Source organism: Chiloscyllium plagiosum, chromosome 12 (assembly GCF_004010195.1).
Source record: "Chiloscyllium plagiosum isolate BGI_BamShark_2017 chromosome 12, ASM401019v2, whole genome shotgun sequence".
Classification (NCBI taxonomy): Eukaryota; Metazoa; Chordata; class Chondrichthyes; order Orectolobiformes; family Hemiscylliidae; genus Chiloscyllium; species Chiloscyllium plagiosum.
Genome location: NC_057721.1, coordinates 7,103,566 through 7,127,000, shown reverse-complemented (window position 1 = coordinate 7,127,000; position 23,435 = coordinate 7,103,566). Strand labels below are relative to the sequence as shown.

Genomic DNA, 23,435 nt, shown 5'->3' with positions numbered 1-23,435 from the left:
AGTGGCGATAAGGGAAGACAGTGAGCTCTGAGAAAAATTCACTTGCAGGCTTGGAAGTTTCCCAGGAGGAAGCACAGCCTGGGCTCATTCCCATCTGAAAATAGTCCACTTCCCCAGGTGGGTTATCATTCTGACAGGGTCACAGCCCTGCCTACATCGTGCCCTTCAATGGCAGAGCAACAGAACCTTTGCCCAACCAAATCTGGGAGACTTGCCAGGTTCAGAAGACTCCCAGGAGGGAGCACCACTTGAATTCACTCCCTTCAGAAAACTGGTCACTTTCCCAGTGGGAAATTGTCAAAATTGGATCATGATCTGGCCTGCAACAGGCCCCTACAGTGACCAGAAACCTCCACTTCTATCCAACTGGCCCGCTTCTGCATGTCTGGCATCATGTCATTATTTGGGAAGCTTGAATCGTTTCTTCCTGCCATCAAAGACTCAGCCCAGTGTGTGGAAAAAATGTGTTTTTTTTTAAACTAATGACATTGGGGCAGAGGAAAAACAATGAGTAATTCTCCTGAGAGCTTACCGACCCACAGCTCTTTTGGCTAATTCAAGCCTAACTTTCTGAGGCATCAGATTCTAAAACCTTTCAAGTGTTGATTGATTTAGTTAAGGAATATTACAACCCCGAGCCTCCTCTAATTCTGTGATGCTATTGGTTTTACATGGAAATTTGAGAACCAGGGGAAATCCGTACTGGGATTTTTGACTAGGGTATGATGACTGACAGAAACATATGACTTTGGTTTAACCTTTAATGGTATGCTGAGAGACTGTTTGATATGTGGGATTAATGATGCAGCCATGCAAAATCATCTACTAGCTGAAGCCCAACAGTACTTCAAACAGGGACTACTACTACAAATTATCATTGGAAAATGTGGCAAAAGGAGCATGTAAGTTGCAGGATATTCCGATGGAAGTGCACACCCTTGACAGACCGACTGAAGTTGGGAACACCACTTCAGTGAAGGTAATTGCATAGCTTCACTCAGGACATATCCTGAACAGAAGGACTTTAGTTCAGTACCCAGCAAAACCCTAAAACAAAGTCAAGCCTCGGCCAAACTGTTAAAATCTCTTCAGGATCCAGGTTGGCAAGCCATTATAGTTGCTGCCAGTATGTGGATCTGAGACAGCAAAGAATTCCATGTTGACTTTGAGGAAGTAAGGAGCAGGTTAGACCAAGGAGAGCCAACGGATGTTATCTACCTGGAATTCAAGAAGGCCTTTGACAAGGTGCCACACGGGAGGCCACTGAGTTAGATAGCGGCCCATGGTGTCAGAGGCTAGGTGTTAGCATAGATAGAAGTTTGGCTGTCTGGCAGAAAGCAGACAGTGTGGATAAAAGGGTCTTTCTCAGGATGGTAGCTGGTGACTATGGTGTTCCGCAATGCTCAGTGTTGGGACCGCAACTTTTCACTTTATACATTAACGATTTGGATGAAGGAACTGAGGGCACTCCAGTTATGTTTGCAGATGATACAAAGATAGGTAGAGGGACAGCACTGAAGCAGTGGGGAGACTGCAGAAGAATTTGGACAGGTTAGGAGAGTGGGCAAAGAAGTGACAGATGAAATACTACATGGGAAAATGTGAGATCATGCGCTTTGGTAGTAAGAATAGAGTCATAGACTATATTCTAAATGGGGAGGAAATTCAGAAGTCTGAAGTACAAAGAGACTTGGGTGTTCTAGTCCAAGATTCTCTCAAGGTAAACCTGCAAGTTGAGTCGGTGGTTAGGAAGGCAATAATGGCATTTGTTTTGAGAGGACTTGAATATAAACGCAGGGCTGTACTTCTGATGTTCTATAAAACTCTGGTCAGATCACATTTGGGGTATTGAGCGCAGTTTTGGGCTGAATATCCCAGGAAGGATGTCCTGGCCCTGGGGAATGTTCAGAGGAGATTCGTGAAAATGGTCCCAGGAATGCAAAGTTTAACTTATGAGGAACGTATCTAGAACTCTAGATTTATACTCAATGGTTTTAGAAGGATGAGGGGTGATCTAATTGAAACATATAGAATACTGAATGACTTGGACAGAGTAGACGTTGGGAAGTTGTTTCCATTGGTAAGAGAGACTAGGACCTGAGGGCATAGCCTGAGAGTCAAGGAAAGACCTTTTAGATTGGAGATAAAGAGAAACTTCTTCAGCCAGAGGGTGGTGAACTTATGGAATTCATTACCACAGGAGGCTGTGGAGGCCAGGTCATTGAGTATATTTAAGAATGAGAGAGATAGATTCTTGAGTATGAAGGGGATCAAGGGTTATGGGGAGAAATCAGGAGAATGGAATTGAGAAACTTATCAGCCTTGATTGAATGGCAGAGCAGACCCGATTGGCTGAATGGCCTAATTTCTGCTCCTGTGTCTTATGACCTAAATTGAGTAAGAGAACACATAGGCCAGTATCCAGGAGAGTGCACATCGTGGATAGTCCACCTATATGTGTTTTTAAAAAGTTAAATTGTTCAGAAAAATCAGAAGCAAACAAAATAAATGTCTGGTTAAATGGTCATTTTGCCTTAATGGAGGTTCATACTGATACAGCCATTTCAGCGATCGCAGAACAAGTCTTTAACAAAATTTGATTTGGATTCCAACCTGTAAATTTGCACAAGACCTTGGCTAGAATGAGAAGCTATAACAAGGATCCTTCACGGATTAAGCGTACAACTTTGGCTCCTGTCTCTTATGAGAAACAGATGGTTCTGTTACCACTGATTGTAGTAAAAGGCTCAGGCCCAGGCTCAATTGGGCAAAATTGGCTGAGTAAGATTTACCTAGATTTGCTCATCATTTTTTGAATAGAAAATGGCTGCCTGAGTAATTAAATACCCAGAGGATTTTCAGGCTGGTCGAGGGACTATCAAAAGAGCCAATGCCACTTTGCATGTTGACCAGGAAGCCATTTCACAATTCTGCAAGACCCACCCAGTGCCATTTGCCTTACTCACAAAAATAGAGGTCGAAATCAGAAGGCTGGAAAGTGAAGGAATCATCAAATCAGTCCAGTTTGCAGAATGGTCAGCACTACTTGTGTTGATTGTGAAATCGCCTTTGTGGGGATTTTAAACAAACACTTCCCACAGCTGGATCCTTTGCTTAGAGGATTTATACATAAACCTCGCAGGGAGGCTATCCTTCATGAAGCTGGACATGAGCCATGCATACTTGCAATTGTGGTTAGATGAGGATTCTCAGAAGTATGTTGTAGTAAATACCCATAAGGTTTTGTACCAATACATGAGGCTGTCATTTGGGATATCTTCAGTCTGTGCAATTTTTCAGTGGATGATGGAGAACATTTACCTATGTGCTATGCTAATCACAGGGAAGACCAATAAGGAGCACTTAGAGAACTTGGACATAGTCCTTAGATATTTCTCCCAGGCAAGCATATGCCTTGAAAGGGAAAGATGTGTGTTCCAGGCACTCCAAGTGACCTACTTGGGCTTAAGAGTCAACAAGATTGGGTTACACTCGTTAGAAGATAAAGTGAGGGTGATCAAAATGCCCCACTATTCACATCAGTAGTGGAGCTGAGGACTTTTCTTGGGTTAGTGAACTGTTATGGAAAGTTCATAGATAACCTGGCTTCCATCCTGGCACCTGTGCACCAACTCTTTAAAGGGTCAGCTTTGGAAATGGTTCCTGAGCTAAGTCATAACCTTTAGGGAAGTGAAGAAACAGCTATCTTCCTCTGGGGTGTTGGCACACTGTGATCCAAAGCAAGATCAGGTATTGACATGCAATGCCTCCCATAGGGCATTGGGATAACATTAGCACATAGGTGGCCCAATGGGGAGAGGAAAGAACAATAGTCTATGCATCCAAGACTTAGGTTAATATAGATCATAAATACGCCGAGGTGGAGAAAGAAGATTTGTCAGTCAAAATTGGAATCAGGACGTTCCACCAATATCTTTTGTAATAATAACAGAGCACAAACACCTCCTATGTCTACCTAAAGAAGACAAAGTTAAAAATCACACAACACCAGGTTATAGTCCAACAGGTTTAATTGGAAGCATACTAGCTTTCGGAGCGACGCTCCATCATCAGGTGGTAGTGGAGGGCTCAATCCTAACGCATAGAATTTATAGCAAGAATTTACAGTGTGATGTAACTGAAATTATACATTGAAAAATTGATTGTCTGTTAAGCCTTTCATCTGTTAGAATAAAGTGATAGTTTCACTTCTTTCATGTGTAAATCACAAAACCTTTTTCATTAAAAATTTGCATTCTTAGGTTAGCTGTTAACAATGGTGATAGCTAGACAATATGTTGAAGATTTTGGCCCCTTGTGTTCTCTGTCTATACCATGATGTTTAGATTGATTCTAATCTAAAAAGTGAGATAACGGAGTTTTACATAAATTCATGCAGTTTTTGAGCTCAGAGTTCTACATGAATGCATGCAGTTTTTGAGCAAAGTACAAAGTAACCCTGCAAGTACAAATTCACCCCACAAAATATATGTGTGCATGTGGGTCTTTGTCTGTGTATATGTGTGTATGTCTGGGTTGGGGGTTGTGAGTGTGAGAAAGTGTATGTGTGTATGTGTAGTGAGTGCAGAGTGTCTTAAGTCTGTGAGGGGGGGCATGTGTGAGTGTGGGAGTGTCCACCTTGGAGGATGGTCACCTGAAGGTCCGAGGCTGAATGTCCTGGACCACTGAAGTGTTCCCCAACTGGGAGGGAACCCTCCTGTCTGTTGTTTGTTGTGCGGTGCCCATTCATCCGTTGTCTCAGCCTTTGCCCGGAGGCAAAATCGAGGATTCCATTAAGCAAGACAGACAGATTACTTCAGTGAGCAGTTTGGTTTAGGAAACATGGGAATGGCCCTGCATGGGCAATAGGCATGGTGAATTCGAGGTTAGGTCTGGTGATGAATAAAGTTGGTGAAGTGGAATGGTCCTGAACAAGCATGTGAACTATATAAAAGCTGCAAAATCACAAACGGCACAGGAGCAAAATGTGCCCAGCTCCTCGACTGCCTGAAGAGAAAATTAATTTCTTCCGAGATGCTCCGGATGCAAGAGGCGAGCTACTGTGTGTTACGTGCAACCTGCATCAGAGGCAGAGGTGGGGCAACCTGCTCTGGTGCTAAAACACTGCAGGAAAAGCTACAAAATAAAACAGCCTTATGTTCTCAGACTCAGGCAGGGAGGGTTGTAGTAACTGTAACAACGTCAGCCAGGTGAATGTCGTAGAATATGAATTCACTGATTTGGAATGTTTATCTGATCCAATCAGGGAGCCCTGGCTGACAGAATATATACAGGAGTACAAAGTTAAAAATCACACAACACCAGGTTATAGTCCAACAGGTTTATTTGGAAGCTAGTGCTTTTGTATATCCTAGTCCAACACTGGCATCTTCAAATCAAATGCAGGAGTGCTAGACATCCTGACACTCTTGGAGTTGACTCTGAGGAAGTTGGATCAGTGACAAGGACTCTCCACCTGTAAAATAAAAGGTGACTTAGTGATGGGATACTGGCCTCTGGGGAGTCAACAGCCTCGAGCAAAGTTAATTAAATACGCCAAACAACAAGAACTACAAATCTGGAGAAAATCTGGACACTGAGACATCCTATTTCTGAAATGTCTAAACCTCTTTCTCTATTTGCCAGGCCTATCGATGACTTCCATCATTTTCAGCCTTTATTTCAGGTCACCAGCATCAGAGCCATCCCAAACTGGGACCAGGCCGAGCTGTCATTGTCATTGAATCCCTCGCCTTGCCTCGGCCGCGGATTCTGATTGGTTGATTTGGGGCCCCAGGTCCTATTGGTCCCACGCCTGCGCATTCCCGACGTTGGAGAAAGAGCCGACCATGGCGGCGGTGGGATGCCTGTTGTTTGCGGCTCGGCGAGGCTGCTGTTGCTGCGGCCGCCTCCGCCGCGGTGTTAGTGTCTGTCAGCCCTGTGGAGGGGACATGGTGAGTCATGGGAAGTGAAAGTGGTGGATTAAAGGGAAGGAGGTGTTGATCTGTGGGAGTTTGCCAGCTGGTCGGCCCGGCCCGGCCCGGCCCGGCCCGGAGCGGGAGGGGGCGGTGAGCTGGGGAGGTCGGCGCTGGCGATCGTTCCGAAGAGGGTGCACGTGACAGCGCCGACCCCGCCCCAAGTGTCACCGTGACCCTCGGGGTTTCTGTGAATGACCTTGTCCATCCCGTGCTCCCGCTGGCATTGCTACCCAGCCCAGCTGGTGCTCAAGTTCAGGTTTGCATGCTTCAAAGGTTTGCGGTGCTCGCAGACTTCCCAGACCTGTTTGTGAAACTACAGTCAATGCCTCTCAGCCAGGGTGTGATGGCTTAACTCGTCTGCTGCAAATAAATTTGGCAAGTGGGTTTAAGCAAAGTGGCAATGACATTATTTACGATTTCAAAGTCCCGTTGTTTACTCAAATTACTATTCTGATATGCCAACTCTTAGCTTCCACCCTCTGAACTTGAATTTAGGCAAAATCTGGTATCTGAACTCTCTCACTCCTTTGTTGATCAATCATAACCGTTTGCTGATGTGAATTGGCTTTTGTTTCACCACGAGCTTAATCATCACAGCTTTGTGATGAAAATCCCTCAACGTCCTTTCTATAACCTTATCCAGTGTACAACTCTCTTGAGAATTGTTCTTTTGAACTCATCTCTTCTGCATCCCCTATCTCAATTGCTTTGCTGCACCATTACTGATCATTGCTTCGGTTGTGTAGGCCTGAAGATTTTGAATTCCTTTCCTAAACTTCTTCCCTATTCAAGTCTCTTATAAATATTTTGATATGAATGAATATGTGAGAAATGTTTTCTCTTGTGGGGATGAATAACTGGAAGCCTGCAATGTAATAGTCACTAAGAAATCCTATCATGAATTTATAAGAAACGACCTCACTTGGGATAGTGACAATGTGGCAGTCACAACTATATAGAATTATTGAAATGAGTAGCACAAATGGTTGCAGGAAAAGTCAAACAAACATGAAGAGGAGAGGATAAAATAGAATCCCTACAGTGTGGAAACAGACCCATCGACCCAACAAGTCCACACCCAGCCTCCGAAGAGCAACCCACCCAGACCCATTCCCCTACCCCATTATCCCACACTTACCCCTGACTAATGCACCTAACCTACACATCCCAGAACACTTTGGGCAATTTAGCATGGCCAATTCACTTAACCTGTACATCTTTGGATGGTGGGAGGAAATCCATGCAGACACTGAGAGAATGTGCAAACTCCACACAGTCGCCTGAGGCTGGACTCTAACCTGGGTGAGTGATAACTGCTGAGCCACTGTGCTGCCCCAATAGAGGATTACAATGTAGATTTCGATGAGAAAAGAAAGGAGTGGAGCCTGAACACTGTTACAAACTGGGTGGGCCAAATGGATATCTTAAGTAAGGCAAAATAAAGAATTGTGGGTGCTGAAGATCGAAAGCAAAAACAGATTGCTGGAGAAACTTAGGTCTGGAAGAGTTTGAATATATTTTCCAGATATCAGAGCAAAATATTGTGAATATTAGAAATATGAAATCCAAAAATACTGGAACTACTTAGTAGTCTGGCAGCATCTCTGGAGAAAAATGGAGTGAGCAACCCAGATTGTGCATTCAGCACTAAATGAAGGCTGCTGAAGTCTAAGAAAGAAACGGAGAAAGATCCTGTGGTCTGTGTGATGGGCTTGGTAGTTTATCATGGCACATTAAATCTTGTGCCAAGTCATAGGGTTGACTTTATGTGCAGTGGTGATGTTAGCAGGCAGGTAGGCAACTAATCAAGCTGAAGTATTCACATAGCAAATTGTGGATTTTTGCATACACCTGGACTTCTGAAGTTGTTTTCAGTTTAAATGGAATAATGATATGAACTTTGGATTTCACAATTATGACCAGAATAAAGTTTAAAGAAAAATTTCAGGTTGGTTCCCAATCATCTGAACTCACATTTTGGCAAAACATCATCACTTTGAAACTTGAAAGCTGTTTCACACTCCACAGGTGCTACCAGACCTGAGTTTTCCTAGCATTTTAAAAAAAAAATTCAGTTCTAAATTCAAATCTTTGAATGAATTGCTATTCCTCAAAAGGTGTGCATGTAATATATCAATTTGTGATTTAACTTAACAGGAAAAATAACTACACCATATATTCCAAAGTTTTGACTTCAAGATTTAATATTTTATATTTTTATTGTTACAAAGATGAAATTAGAGATTTATTTTTGCTGTCGAGTATTTGCTTGTATAATTCCAGTGCCATCCAGGATTAGGATTTATTTGCACATCAAAAGAATATAGCCAGAGTAGTTGAAAGTAATAGATGGTCAACGTTTCCCTAGGTTATTAATGTTGAGTCCACTGCAGCCTTGTGAAAAGTGGTATTGGAAGTCCATCAGCTAGTTAATGCTAGTACCTGATGAGGTTCTCTTTTTTTTTTTAAAACTCTGAATAGCATGGCACATAATGGAGGCAGTTCTTCTTGCAAATGCTTTGTCTTGAAAGAACAACAGACGAGTTGTTAAATTTCTTTTTAATGCAAGTAGTAGTTAGGTTAGACTGCTGCAATGACCTTCACAGTCCTTTGGGCTTTAGGCTATCCTCATTTAATGAAACATTGATCCAGTTATTAATATAATGCTGTCTTTATTCTTTTATGGGGTGTAGGAGCTGCAAGTAAGGCCAGCATTTGTTGCCCATCTGTATAATTCCCTTTGATTTGAGTGGCTTGCTAGATGATTTCAGCAGGCAGTTAAGGATTAAGCTGTGGGTCTCTGGCATTTTCCCTTTCCTAAAGAACTTTTTTGTGAATCAGCTAGGTTTCCAGAGCATTCAGTAATTCTAATGGGCATTATTGAGACTATTTTTATATTTCACAATTATTGACTGAATTTTAAATTCCATGAGCTATCGTAGAGTGACCAGCAGAGCATTAGCCTGGGCTTTTAGATTATTAGTTCCGTCCGCTACGACACCATTTCCCAATAATGTATCTTCAATTTGAATTTTTATTTTAAAATTTAATGCAAGTTATGATTGTTTGTTTTAAATTCTTTAGGTGTTTGGCATGTCTTCTGGCTTACTTTCAGTCCATGGTATGCAAAACATTCAGCGACAGCAGAGAAACCTTTCCTTGCAAGAGTACATAAGTATTGGATTGCTAAAGGATGCTGGCATCTCTGTACCCAATGGGAAAGCTGTTTCTACACCAGATGAAGCATATTCTGCTGCCAAAGCAATTGGTATGATGGCAATTAAATTGAAATTGCTTTATTGCTTGTGAATTAGATTCATGTTTACCTCAAATGTGAATGAAGTCTGACAACAGCTGTAAGGTCAATATTGTGAGGGAAAATGAATAATCTTGTAGTTTGTGTTTTGGGGTGAGCTATCAGTAACTAACTGAAATTTAATGATAAATAAGCATTTCAGTTTGAGAAGATAGAGAAGTAAGAGAAGAAGACTAATACCTTAATCACAGCTTATCTTTGTTCCCAATCTTCCTATGATGCTTTCTTAACCTTTAGTTACCAGTTTTAGTGAAATCTAAATGCCAAAAATATTGGCATGCCCATTATCTGTAAAGATACTGCCTGACCTTTGTAGATCCTGCAGTTTTCTTTTGATAAGGAATATCTGTTTCACAAGTTACTTTATATGGTAAGTTCCGGATTACATCAAGTTCCTTTAAACTAGAGTGAAAGACAAACAATGTTATCATCAGACAAAAAAATGAAAAACTGCAGATGCTGGAAATCTGAAACAAAAACAGATTGTTGTAAAATCTCAGCAGGTCTGAGAGAGAAATCAAAGTTAACATTTTGGGCTTAGTGACCCCTTAAGAACTGATGGTAGCTTGGAAAAAAACATTTTGTTAAACAGAAGATGGAGTGAGGGGAAGAGGAGAGAGTTAACAATAGATGAGGATAGAGCCCAAAGAAAGCGAGAAACAATTAAACAGACAAAAGAATGGTTGGAGTCATAGAGATGTACAGCATGGAAACAGACTGTTCGGTCCAACTGTCCATGCCGACCAGATATCCCAACCCAATCTAGTCCCACCTGCCAACATCCAGCCCATATCCCTCCAAACCCTTCCTATTCATATACCCATCCAGATGCCTTTTTAAATGTTGCAATTGTACCAGCCTCCACCACATCCTCTGGCAGCTCATTCCATACACGTACCACCCTCTGCGTGAAAAAGTTGCCCCTTAGGTCTCTTTTATATCTTTCCCCCCTCACCCTAAACCTATGCCCTCTAGTCCTGGACTCCTCGAGCCCGGGGAAAAGACCTTGTCTATTTATCCTATCCGTGCCCCTCATGATTTTGTAAACCTCTATAAGGTCCCCCCTCAGCCCCAGCCTGTTCAGCCTCTCCCTATACCTGAAATCCTCCAACCCTGACAACGTCCTTGTAAATCTTTTCTGAACCCTTTCAAGTTTCGCAACATCTTTCTGATAGGAAGGAGACCAGAATTGCACGCAATATTCCAACAGAGGCCTAACCAGTCTTGGGGCATGAATAGCTGCTAATGGGGACTATTTGTGGCTGACAATGTATTTGTGTGGTAGACAAGGCCTGGTCTGTGGAGATGGCGGAAAGCAAGGGGAAGGGTGCTAACATCCTAAAATTGTTGAACTCAATATTAAGTCCAGAAGGCTGCAGGTTTCCCAAGTGGAAAATGAGATGTTGGTCTTCAAGCTTGCGCTGAGTTTTGCTGGAGCACTGCAGCCAACCTGAGACAGAGATATTGGCCAGAAAACAAGGTAGTGTGAAAACATGGCAAGCAATTGGAGCATAAGTTTTCGGGGAATTGGTCACCAAATCTGCGCTTCATTTCCCTGATGTGGAGAAGATCACATAGACAGTGTTCTGCAAGATTACTTTAATGTGCTGTCTTTCTGTGCCAAGCTTACTGAGGTGAATAAATAGCTAGTACCCTATTTTGCCAAGCAAATGGGCCAAAGGCCTTTGGATCCAAGAAGTACTCTGTATACTTTAATATCCTGGAAAGGTCAAGAATCTCAGATTAAGTAAACCATTTCATGCTTTTACTACATACTGGCCACTTGAACAGTAATTTCCAAAAATAGGATGCTGCCATCAGTCCAAAACAATGCAATTAAACAACATAGTCTGTGAATTTGAGTGCAGTGTGAGTGGCCTAATAGCTGCGCTAATAATCAGTTTAATAAAAATCAATCAAGCTTGTAACATAGTTCACTTTTTTTCCATAGGAACAATATACTTTCATACGCAGGGATCTGTTCTATGCAAATAAAAGGCATATTTTTAAATCTCGCACTTCTTCTTTTTGAACTGTGGAGTAGCTTGGAGAGTCTATAGTTCCCACTTTTTTTTTTCTCAGCACCGTTTTCTCCTGTTCTATAAATTCCTGTGATAATTAGAAATTTAGATTCCAAAGTTCGTCCTGATGAACGGAAGAAGAAAAGTTTTGATGAACGTTTCTCTTTTCATCAATATACAACATAGTTTTCTGCTAACCCTTTTTTATACATTATCAATGACTCCCAAACCAGAGGAAATGGATTTTATCCACAAAAAATTGAAGTTCTTAACTTGATGTTCAAGCCAGTATTCTGCCCTTATCTAATATCTTGCCACCGCATTTTATATATACTGTTTGTGGAAGCCTGCTGGGCTAAAATTAGATGTGTAACATTTCAAGTGTAATCCATTGATTATAGAGTGCTTTGGCATTTTTTTGAAGATGTGAGAAGTTATGATATGGATGAAAACTCTTATCTGATTTATTAGATTTTAGGTAAAATAGATCAGCTTTCTACTCCACAACATGTGTTTGATATGTTTTTGACATGTAGAATAAATTACTAATTTTAATAAAGGATAAATTCTAGTCTTTATTATTTTGAACTTGTGAACAATTTGCCTGTTGTACTGTTGCAGCTGTGATAATAAAATCATGCAGTTGGTGTGAATGATCTTGCATTTTCTTTGCTGTTGATATTACAGGCCATTCATCTATCCCAATGAGCAGAAAGTGTGATTTTAAAATATAGTTTTTAGATTAATATGCACTTTGTATGTTAACAACTGTCCCAGTGATATTGTGCACTGTCTAACTTGTTTGATTTTATTGCAGTGAAGGGTAAGCATCTTAAAAAGTTAGAGCTTGGCTGACACCTGACAGAAAAAAGCTTTGCTTCATGGTAGTAATTTTTTGTTGAGTCAGAAGATTGGCATCCATTGCTGAGACTGGCAAACATAATCTTAGCTAAGAAGTATGCAGTACTGAATAGGTGCTATCTTTCAAATGAGATGTTAAACTGAAGCCCTGTCTGCTTCCTCAGGAGGATGTACAAGATCTCGTTCTACTACTTGAAGAGCAGGGAAGTCTTGCAGGTGTCAAGGCAACATTCCTCTATCAACGAACATCAAGAGAAATATCATTTATTTGGTCAGTGATGTCACTTGAGGGATCTTGCTCCCTTGTTTCCTTCCATTGCAAGTGACTCCACTTCAGTTGTTTGTGAAAGGAAAGGCTGGTAGGTATAGGGAATGCTGGATGACGAAATAAATTGAGGGTTTAGTTAAGAAAAAGAAGGAAGCATATGTCAGGTATAGACAGGATAGATCGAGTGAATCCTGAGAAGAGTATAAAGGTAGTAGGAATATACTGAAGGGGGAAATCAGGAGGTCAAAAAGGGGCCATGACATAGCTTTGGCAAATAGAGGTAAGGAGAATCCTTGGGGTTTTCACAAATACATTAAGGACAAAAGAGTAACTAGGGAGGGAATAGGGTCCCTCAAAGATCAGCAAGACGGTCTTTGTGTGGAGCCGCAGGAGATGGGAGAGATACTAAACGAGTATTTTGCATTAGTATTTACTCTGGTAAAGGACATGGAAGATATAGAATGTGGGGAAATAGATGGTGACATCTTGAAAAATGTCTATATTACAGAGGAGGAAGTACTGGATTCCTGAAACACAAGAGTGGATAAATCCCCAGGACCTGATCAGGTGTACCCTAGAACTCTGTGGGAAACGAGGGAAGTGATTGAAAGGTCCCCTTGCTAAGATATTTGTACCATCGATAGTCACAGGTGAGGTGCCAGAAGGCTGGAGGTTGGCTAACTTGGTGACACTATTTAAGAAAGGTGGTAAGGACAAGCCAGGGAACTATAGACCAGTGAGCCTGATGTCTGTGGTGGACAAGTTGTTGGAGGGAGTCCTGTGTATTTGGAAAGGCTAGGAAAGGGAGTCCAGAAGTAGAGGGCATAGGTTAAGGGTGAGAGGGGAAAGATATAAAAGAGACCTAAGGGGCAACCATTTCACGCAGAGGGTGATACGTTTATTGAATGAGCTGCCTGAGGACGTGGTGGAGGTTAGTATGATTGCAACATTTAAGAGGCATCTGGATGGGTATATGAATAGGATGGGTTTGGAGGGATATAAACTGGCTGCTGGCAGGTGGAACTCGATTGGGTTGGGATATCTGGTCGGCATGGACGAGTTGGACCAAAGGGTCTGTTTCCGTGCATGGCTTTGTGCATGGGGAATCATGTCTCACAAACCTGATTGGGTTTTTTGAAGAAATAACAAAGAGGATTGATGAGGGCAGAGAAGTAGATATGATCTGTATGGACTTTAGTAAGGTGTTTGACAAAGCTCCCCATGGGAGACTGGTTAGAAAGGTTAGATCTCATAGAATACACGCAGAACTAGCCATTTGGATACAGAATTGGCTCAAAGGTAAAAGACAGAGGTGGTGGTACGTTTTTCAGACTAGAGACCTGTGACCAGTGGAGTGCCACAAGGATCGGTGCTGGGTCGGTTACTTTTCTTCATTTATATGAATGATTTGGATGTGAGCATTAAAAGTATAGTTAGTAAGTTTGTAGATGACATCAAAATTGGAGGTGTAGTGGACAGTGAAGAAGGTTACCTCAGATTTCAACAGGATCTTGATCAGATGGGCCAATGGGCTGAGAAGTGGCAGATGGAGTTTAATTCAGATAAATGTGAGGTGCTGCATTTTGGGAAAGCAAATCCTAGCAGGACTTATACACTTAATGGTAAGGTCCTAGGGAATGTTGCTGAACAAAGAGACTTTGGAGTGCAGCTTCATAGCTCCTTGAAAGTGGGCTGTCAAGTATATAGGATAATGAAGGAGGTATTTGGTATGTTTTCCTTTATTGGTCAGAGTATTGAGTACAGAAGTTGGGAGGTCATGTTACGGTTGTACAGGACATTGGTTAGGCCATTGTTGGAATATTGCATGCAATTCTGGTCTCCTTCCTATCGCAACGATGTTGTGATACTTGAAAAAGTTCAGAAAAGATTGATGAGGATCTTGCCAGAGTTGGAGGATTTGAGCTATAGGGAGTGGTTGAATAGGCTGGGGCTGTTTTCCCTGGAGCGTTGAAGGCTGAGGGATGACTTTATAGTGACTTATAAAATCATGAGGGGCATGGATAGGATAAATAGACAAAGTCTTTTCCTTGGGGTCAGGGAGTCCAGAAGTAGAGGGCATAGGTTAAGGGTGAGAGGTGAAAGATATAAAACAAACCTAAGGGGCAACCTTTTCGTGCAGAGGGTGATAGGTTTATTGAATGAGCTGCCAGAGGAAGTGGTGGAGGTTAGTATGATTGCAACATTTAAGAGGCATCTGGATGGGTATATGAATAGAATGGTTTGGAGGGATATAAGCTGGGTGCTGGCAGGTGGGACTAGATTGGGTTGGGATATCTGGTCGGCATGGACGGATTGGACCAAAGGGTCTCTTTCCGTGCTGTGCATCTCTATGACTCTGTGATTTGCGATGACCTCAGGCTGTGAAATATGCTGTGTTTTACAAATCCAACTGACCTGTGTTGTTTCCAACAGATTTCTGCTACAATGAAGTTATTTTTGTACACTTTTGAATGTGCTAGACTTATTATGAAGTTGAAATTTTCTAATTTTGTGAATTTTTAAAATAAAAATTGACTTAAAGTGACAAGTAGGGGTTTTAGCAGGACTCTATGGGCAGTAATTCTCAATTTTGTGGCAAAATTTTGTTTTGATCACTCACCAAGATGCACAAGCAGTGCTCCCTCAAATATTCTTTTTGGTACATGGATCTCAGAGGTCTGTGTGAGGTCGTGACCTCTGCAACTGAAAGTCAATGCATTTACATGCCAATTGCCTTGGAGTCGCTGTGCAGCCTAGAGGAACTGTATATCAGATTCAATTTATAACTTCTGTCCTGCTATAGCTATTCAAATTAGGAGATCTGCTGTCCTGTATGTCATGACTAACTGTGAAGCTTATACTGTGAGATCTCAGACTCTTCACAGGTGACTTCTCACCACCTGTGTTACTAAACATATGACAGTACTGCGTCTGTCACACACCTTGCTGGTATGTTGTTGCCATTGTCCTACTTACTAGTTACGATCATCAGCACGCTGTGTTCCCAGTCATCTTGAACTTGATGGGGTGTCACCCCTTCGTCCATGTCAGCTGATGCTATGGCCCCGCATTTAGTCTTACATGACTGTTTAGACAAGAACCTGGAGTGTGCACACTAGTGGCCATAATCAGCTGCTTGGAATCATAAGTGAGATACTTGCTACCTCTAACCACTCTTTTCTTGATGTTAATGCATGGCTTGACAGGGGATCAAGTGTAATAGACCATACAAATATTTCTCGTGCAAAATGTTTTAACTTCCTGGAGTTTTGTCAATCAATTTTTTTTTAATATTATATAATGCAATTCTATGGCCATCACATCCTGAGGTGGGACTTGCACATTTACCTTCTGGTCCAGAGATAGGGGCATTACTATTGGGCCACAACATTCTAATCTGGAGTTTATTTGATTTGTTTTCATAGATCAACCTTAGATACTTAGATTAAATCGTAATTATACCATTATAATTATTCAATGTGGCAATATAGCTTAAATTTTGGCATTTTGGGAGACCACATTTGGGTATTGCTTTTGACTAGAAATTATGAACGGCTCACAAGAACCTCAGTTAGGGAAATTATTCTTCAAATAAGTTTTACTTGTGGGTGCAGGGTTATTTCTCTCCTGGCCTGCCTTTCATATGTGGCTTTCTGGGTTAGTTTAAGTAGTTACTACATAAAATTTCATTTGTTCTTCGTTTGCAATGCATGGACATGAGGTATGATTGCTATAGCTTGTTCAGTCTCCAATGGGCATATGGATAGTTAATTCCAATGATTTGAGCCTAACTCACTGAGGGTTGCCAGCTCAATTGGTTGGATGTCTGGTTCAATTCCCACACCAGCTGAAGTTACCATGGAGATCTCTATCTAAGCCTTCCTCTCGTCATGAGGCGCCACCACTCTCTAATGAGAGAGCATCCCATGGTCTTCTGGATCTATGGTGCCTTTATTTATAAGACTGTATCAATGAGCTTACTCACTGGCTTTAGTGTTTGGTTGGCTTCTAAGTGTCTGTAAGTGTTTGGGAGAACAGCTTGTTCAGTTGTTTCAGAGAAGGCTTCATTCCACATGGAATTGTGTGGCTATATTTTCAACTTGATTACTAGCCTGTCCGGTCAGAGAAAGTGGCAGAAATTATTGCTTTATTTCCCAGGTATAATGAGGTGTAGGTAGATTGGTCTGTTGTTGTTGACATTTTGGAAGGTTATATTATGTTCTTCAGATGTTCAATGGTTAGAGTCTTCTGGGTTTTTAAAAGTTTGACAGATGTCAGATGAAAAGTTTGATTTGAAACAGATATGAAACCCTAGATCGAATGTTCAATTTAAGGATGCATGTTAATTCTCCTCTGGATGATGATAATGGATGGATTTTCAGTAGATTCTGACCCTGGTAAATTTTGGCCGGATAGCGATTTTGATGCTCATTAGTCATTTGTTTCATAGCAAACGTTTTCCCCTTAAGGTTACAAAGCGATAAATAATGATCAGTTGGGTCAATAGGCTGAAGCATTGCAGATGGAGTTTAATTTGGATAAATACGAGCTCTTGCATTTTGGTGAAACAGACAAGGGCAGGATTTATACAGTTAATCATACAGTTAATAGTGTTGTAGAAAAGAGATACCTAGAGGTTTTAGGTACATAATTCTTTACAATTTGCATCACAGACAGATACGGTGGTTAAGAAGATGTTTCGCACAATTGTCGCCTTTGCTCAGATATTTGAGGAGGAGGAGTTGGGAAGTAAAGTTGAGATTGGACAGGATGTAGGCAAGGCCTCTTCTGGAGGACTCTGTGCAGTTCTTGTCACCCTGCTTTAGGAAGGATATTATTAAATTGGAGAGTGTTCAGAAAAGATTTACTGGGAATTTGCTGGAATTGGAGGACTTGAGTTATAAAAAGCATAGGCTGGATAGGCTGGGACTTCTTTCACTGGAGCGTAGTAAGTTGAGGGGCAGCCTTAGAGGTTTATAAAATAGTAATGAGTATAGATAAGGTGAATAGCAAGGGTCTTTTATCTAGGCTGTGGGATTTCAAAACTCTAAAGTGAGAGGAGAAAATTTTTAAAAGGACACGAGGGGCAACTTTTTTACGTAGAGTAACTCGTGCAGACTGAAGTCCAAGTGTAGTGGTGGATGCAGGTACAGTTACAACATTTAAAAGACATTTGGCAAAGTACATGGATAGGATTGGAAGGATATGGACTAAATGCAGGCAGGTGGGTCTAGTTTCATTTGGGAACATGGGTGCCATGGACAGGTTTGACTGACTGGTAACTGTTTGCATGTTGTATGACTTATGCAGACGTGACCTGTTAAGGCGCTAGCACATTTGGCAGAACAAATCAGAAGAGACCTTTGAAGGTGTCATGGCTGCACACCAGGCATGTCTGAAGGAGTTGTCTCAACTTGTAGCCTTGTTTTAATTGAATGTTTCAATTTAACAAGTAGTACAGTCTTGCTTTAAACAAGATTGAAAATGAGTTTATTTCATAATTATTTCTGAAAATTGCATAAGTTTAAAAATGACAAATTTATTAGCTAAAATACATATGTTTTATCCTTAAAGCTATGTATAAATATGAAAATTAAGTTAGTCTCAACAATTGCTTGAACATTCTGTTTAAGTGAAATTGGTGAAAACTTGAACATGGATTCAGCAGCTGCATTGAATTCTGTTGTCACATAATTAGAAATTACCTTCATAGATAGACTTTTCTTGTGTTCATGGGATGTGGGCTTTGATGGCCAGTCAGCATTTATTGCTGATTCCCAATTGCAGTTAAGAGTCAACAGCATTGCTGTGGATTTGGAACCATGTTTGGCCCAGACCAGGTAAGGATAGTAGATTTCCTTCCCCAAAGGACATTAGTGAACCAAATGAGTTTTTATAAGAATTGACAATGGTATGGTCACCACTATACTAACTTTTTATTGAATTTTATTAAATCTCGCCATCTGCCATGGTGGAATTTCGAAACCAAGGCTTCATAACAACATTAGCCTGAGGTTAGTAATCTAGTGATATTACCATGATGTCACTAACTTCCAACAGGAGGACAATAGATCCTGCAATGAGTGGACGCTCTTCTATTTCTCTTTTACAATATTGTTAGTTGTCAGTAGACTGGTTCAGCGCAGCAGTCCTGGATGCTGCTTCCATTCTCTCTCCAGTTGAGAAGCAGTTGCTGTTTCAAGATATTTAGATGTATGTTGCCAGGGTTGGATGATTTGAACTATGGGGAGAGATTGAATAGGCTGGGGCTGTTTTCCCTGGTGTGTCTGAGGCTGAGGGGTGACCTTATAGAGATTTATAAAATCATGAGGGGCATGGATAGGATAAATAGATCAAGGTCTCTTCCCTAGTATGGATGAGTTGGACCTAAGAGTCTGTTTCCATGCTGTACATCTCTGACTCTTGCCCTGCCCCGCCTCTGTATCATCTCTCATGTCCACTTTCTGCCCTTTCTTGCCACATACCCTTCTCACAACAAAAAAGACCAATAACCCTGTGGCAGCTTTGATAGGCTGCTATGCATCTGGACAAGGGTTAGCAATCTGGCATTGCCCCACACTTGTAATGTCACAGCGCAACAATCATGAAGCCATGGTGCTCGTGGCAAAAGGGCAACATGGCTGACCCTTGCTCATACATACAACCCGATTCTCTCATCTGTCACAAAGCTGGTTCCTTTTTTCTAACAGCTGTTCCTTTTCTCAAGGTACTTGATCTTTTTCAGAAGGGTCGTAAATGGGCCAGCCTCCAATTAGACTAGTTTGATATAAAGATGAAAAGGATTTTGAGAGGCCTTTTGTTTATATGTAAACAGATGAGATTTTAGGCCAAAGTGGTCATGTTTTAGAAGTGACGTGTATGATAGAAGGGGAGTGGTCAGCTCTTTAGCTGGGCAGTTCAGTCCAGAACTAGTTGGGAGTTCAACAGTAAGCTGTGTGGAAACTGCCTCCCCCCTTCTAACGTCAATCTGTAAGCATCTGTTCCGTATTTCCTTTACTGTGTTTTAAGGGAGATTGATTAGTGGGACTGCTGCGTATATTCGGAACAGCATAATTAAGTCTAGTTTGGATGGACTGAGTTCTGTAGGGGTTCTTTATTCTGTTCTTTGTGATTCATTGTGTAATTTCGTGAATAAATGTTTGTCTGATTTAAAATCTGGTAGTCAACCTCGCTAACTTACTCTGGGTAATTTTCACTGTACATTTTGCAAAGTTATGTTCTGGGCTGCTCGCTTAAGAAAGTTTCGAGTGGCCTTGCCTAGTTCATAACACACCCTAGTTGCTGTGTAACCACCAGGCCACAGACATTAATTCTCCCTCACTACATTTCATCTAAGCAACCCTGTCCCCATTGATTACTGCAACTGTTCCCCTCAGTTGAAGTGTCAATAACAAGGGCATGTAATTTTAAAGTGAAGGGCAGGAGATTGAGAGGGGATTTGAGGAATATTTTCAGTGACCTGCTAAAGGTATTGTGCTGGCTGAATGACCACCACATGCCAACAAAAATTGGTTGCCTGCACTGTAATATCCGTCCTTCCAATCTACATCCACATCAATCACTGAATCTGAAATTTAATTCAGCACGTTACTGTGATGCTTATGAGACAGAGGGTGACTCGGATTTGTATGGCTTACACAGGACCATTGGAGGTTGCACTAATAGCGGTTTGCCTTCAGCCAGCACTAACTTTTATAATGTCTTTGCTGACAACTTCAATATTATTGATATGTCCAGATTCAATGTGTAAGCACCAATGGCACATAACTAATTGCCTTTAATGTACATCTGACCCTGAGGCACCCTCTAACTGAATGCATATAGGCGATGCAATGACTGCAAATCTAATCTAGTTGCGTGTTGCAAATGGCAATTTCTTGTTTTGGTAATTACAATGTTGTGACGTCCAGCCAATGCATATCATGCGGTGTTGACCATCAAACTGACACTTATTCTGCCCACTCTAGGTACTGCTTCAGTCATTTACTAGTAGTACTTCACCTTGAGAGAAAGGAAAGTGAGGACTGGCAACATCAATTGCGCTGGACACTGTCAGCACCAGACCCTGCCTGCTCACTAAGTACATTCTCAGGATCTTCATGTCCTCTATTACCTCGCAATACCATTCAACCCATTTAACACATTCCCCAATGTGGAGACCCACCACCTTGAACTTAATATTAAACTGTCCTGCCTGCTCCCTGGACTCCAGTATAATTCCTTGCTGATGCCCACCTAAGGAGGCCATGGGGGTGGTCACAGTTCATAACCTGCCCACCCCTTCCATAGCTTTCCTTGCCCTCCAAAGCTGTTCCAAATTCCCCCCCATTCAACTTGAGATATCCCCATCACCGCCCTTATCCCCTGCAACTAGGAATGTATTCAATGCTGAACTGCAACCGACTCTGATGATAAGCCCAAGGATGACCCAATGCCCTGACTAATAATATGCAATTTTCCTGACAGCTGTACAGACAGACCACAGAATGTTGTCCAAATTGCCCTGGGACAGATCCATGGATTTTGAGCGTCGCAAATGGGTGACTGGCTGCAACAAAACCAATAGACTGAATATGGGTGTTGCCCATAACTGACGGTACTGGCACCCCAAATTGTGACTGCTTTCTTGACTGAGGACTAACCCGTACCTGTTTCTGCCACATTCATTTTGTGGAATGAATGGTGCAGTATGTTTGCTGACACATGGTAGATGTGTTGCACTGTGCTGTACAAAACACGAAGATGGCAATGTTCACTCCCACCACCTAATAAAATCATTTCAAGCTTGGCAAGCAGCCTTTCTGTGTGAGTGCACTAAACAAAAAAACATGCTTAAGTCAAGCTGGCGCATGCAAAGCTGAGATGAAATCCTTTGGCTTAGGCTGAAGCACTAATGTGCTAATAGATATGCCAAGGTAAGGCAAAGCATAGATGGTGCAAGTAGGCAAACAGGTGCAAAATGAGTGAGCATTAATACAGCAAAGAAGCAGCCTTGAGATGCAGCCTGGTCCATTCTGTGAGCTAGATCCCTGTCCATGTGTGTAAAGAGAAGCAGCTTTTTCAATGCTAGTTGCTGCTATGCACATCTACACCACTTGTGTTCTACAAGTGTATCAGGGAGGTACCATGATGGTTGGCAGATGCTGGATGCCACTATCCATAGCTGATTTTCTCTGCAACTCCTGGTCATGGCTTGTGCCCTGAGCAGTTGTCGCTCGGTGTCCCAGATGGCGCTTGTTCGGAGTATGTGCTGAGTTGAATCTACCAGGTAAAGATTCTAGTTTTTTTGCTGAATTTTCCAGATATCAAGCTTGTTTGGTGAGTTTAGTAAGATGGAAGGATGATTATTAATGAGGTGAGTTATCGTGTTAACAAGGCGTTTAACCAGCATAAATCCCTGTCAATTTTCATCTTGCTGCTGCTTAGTGAGCATCTTACCAGACCAATTGTGAAAAGCATAAAAGATAGACTGGAAATGATCTGACATTGAACTGGGCCTCTCTGCACTTGTTGGCTGATTCTGTCTGCATCCTGTCATAGGCTACATTGCTCATACCTCTAGCTTATTCCATTCCATTAGTTTGAAAGGCTGATTCTTTCTTTGCATAGTATACTTGTGCCAAAACGTTGCAAGTAAGTTATCTAGATGATTGACAAGTTCACACAGTAGTTCAGTCAACTTCATTCAAAAATCCACTGCATCTATCACCTAGAATTTAATGCCATAGATGCACAACAATGAGGAAAACACTATTTATTTTTCAGTGCCTTCACTGTTTTGGAGGTCTTTTTTATAGTTTTGGAAATTAAATTTGTGGTAGGATGGAACGGCAACTTTTAAAGAATGGAAACTTTAGCAGTTATCACATTTCCCTGCATAACTTCATTTTAACGATCAATCTGTTTAAAATACACTTATAAATTGTGACCGGATTGACCTGTGGAAATTATTTTTGTCATGAATCAGGGAAAGCTAAGCTAGCAGCTTTCAGAGCCTGTTATAATGACTCTTTGCTCCACACTCAGTGGGGTATAGGGGTATTTCTAAATTTAGTTCATGAGCTGAGAGTTGCTAACAAGGCCAGTATTTGTTGCTCAATTGTCATTGGATTTGGCAGATTCCTAGGCCATTTCAGAGGGCAGTTAAATGTTAACCATATTGCTGTAGGCCTAGAGTTAAATGTAGGTGGATGGTTTCATTGTAGGTTTTCTTACTCCAAAGGACAGTGGTGAAACAGATTGATTTTCACAAGAATGAGTAATAATTTTGTGGTCACCATTACTGAAACTGGCTTTCAATTCTAGATTTTAATAATTGAATTTAATTTCCACCAGCTATTGTGGTGGGAGTTGTATTTGTATCCCCAGAACATTGGCCAGGGCTTGTGACTTTAGAGTCTAGTAATATTGAAATGTAGGACATACGATTAGTATTCTTGGCTCTTGGAGCCTGCTGAAATTAAAACATAGGATTGTGGCTAATCTGGTCTTGTGTCCATTTTCCTGCCTGGACCTTTATAAGGTTCAAAGTTTGTGAGAAGATTTGTAGCTCGGGTGCTCGTCGTTGTGGTTCTGTTCGCTGAGCTGGGAATTTGTGTTGCAGACGTTTCGTCCCCTGTCTAGGTGACATCCTCAGTGCTTGGGAGCCTCCTGTGAAGCGCTTCTGTGATGTTTCCTCCAGCATTTATAGTGGTTTGAATCTGCCGCTTCCGGTTATCAGTTCCAGCTGTCCGTTGCAGTGGTCGGTATATTGGGTCCAGGTCGATGTGCTTGTTGATTGAATCTGTGGGTGAGTGCCATGCCTCTATGAATTCCCTGGCTGTTCTCTGTTTGGCCTGTCCTATACTAGTAGTATTGTCACTATAATAGTACTATTGTAGGACAAGCCAAACAGAACAGCCAGGCAATTCCTAGAGACATGGCACTCATCCACAGATTCTATCAACAAACACATCGACCTGGACCCAATA

The 23,435-nt window shown here is 41.6% G+C and overlaps 1 protein-coding gene across 3 annotated transcripts in view; it reads left to right on the top strand.

Annotated features, from left to right (window-relative positions):
* The first annotated feature begins 5,759 nt into the window (after positions 1-5,759).
* Positions 5,760-23,435, top strand: part of LOC122554937 (succinate--CoA ligase [ADP-forming] subunit beta, mitochondrial-like) — an 84,092-nt gene continuing 66,416 nt past the window's right edge. The window contains exons 1-2 of one of the 3 annotated variants that reach the window (XM_043700376.1): positions 5,760-5,954; positions 9,063-9,246. In XM_043700376.1, the coding sequence (XP_043556311.1) occupies positions 5,850-5,954; positions 9,063-9,246 (289 nt within the window). In that variant the 5' untranslated portion in view covers positions 5,760-5,849. Of the gene's footprint in view, positions 5,955-9,062; positions 9,247-12,340; positions 12,448-23,435 lie in introns of those variants that run through there. The other 2 variants (XM_043700377.1, XM_043700378.1) reach the window with 2 other exon arrangements.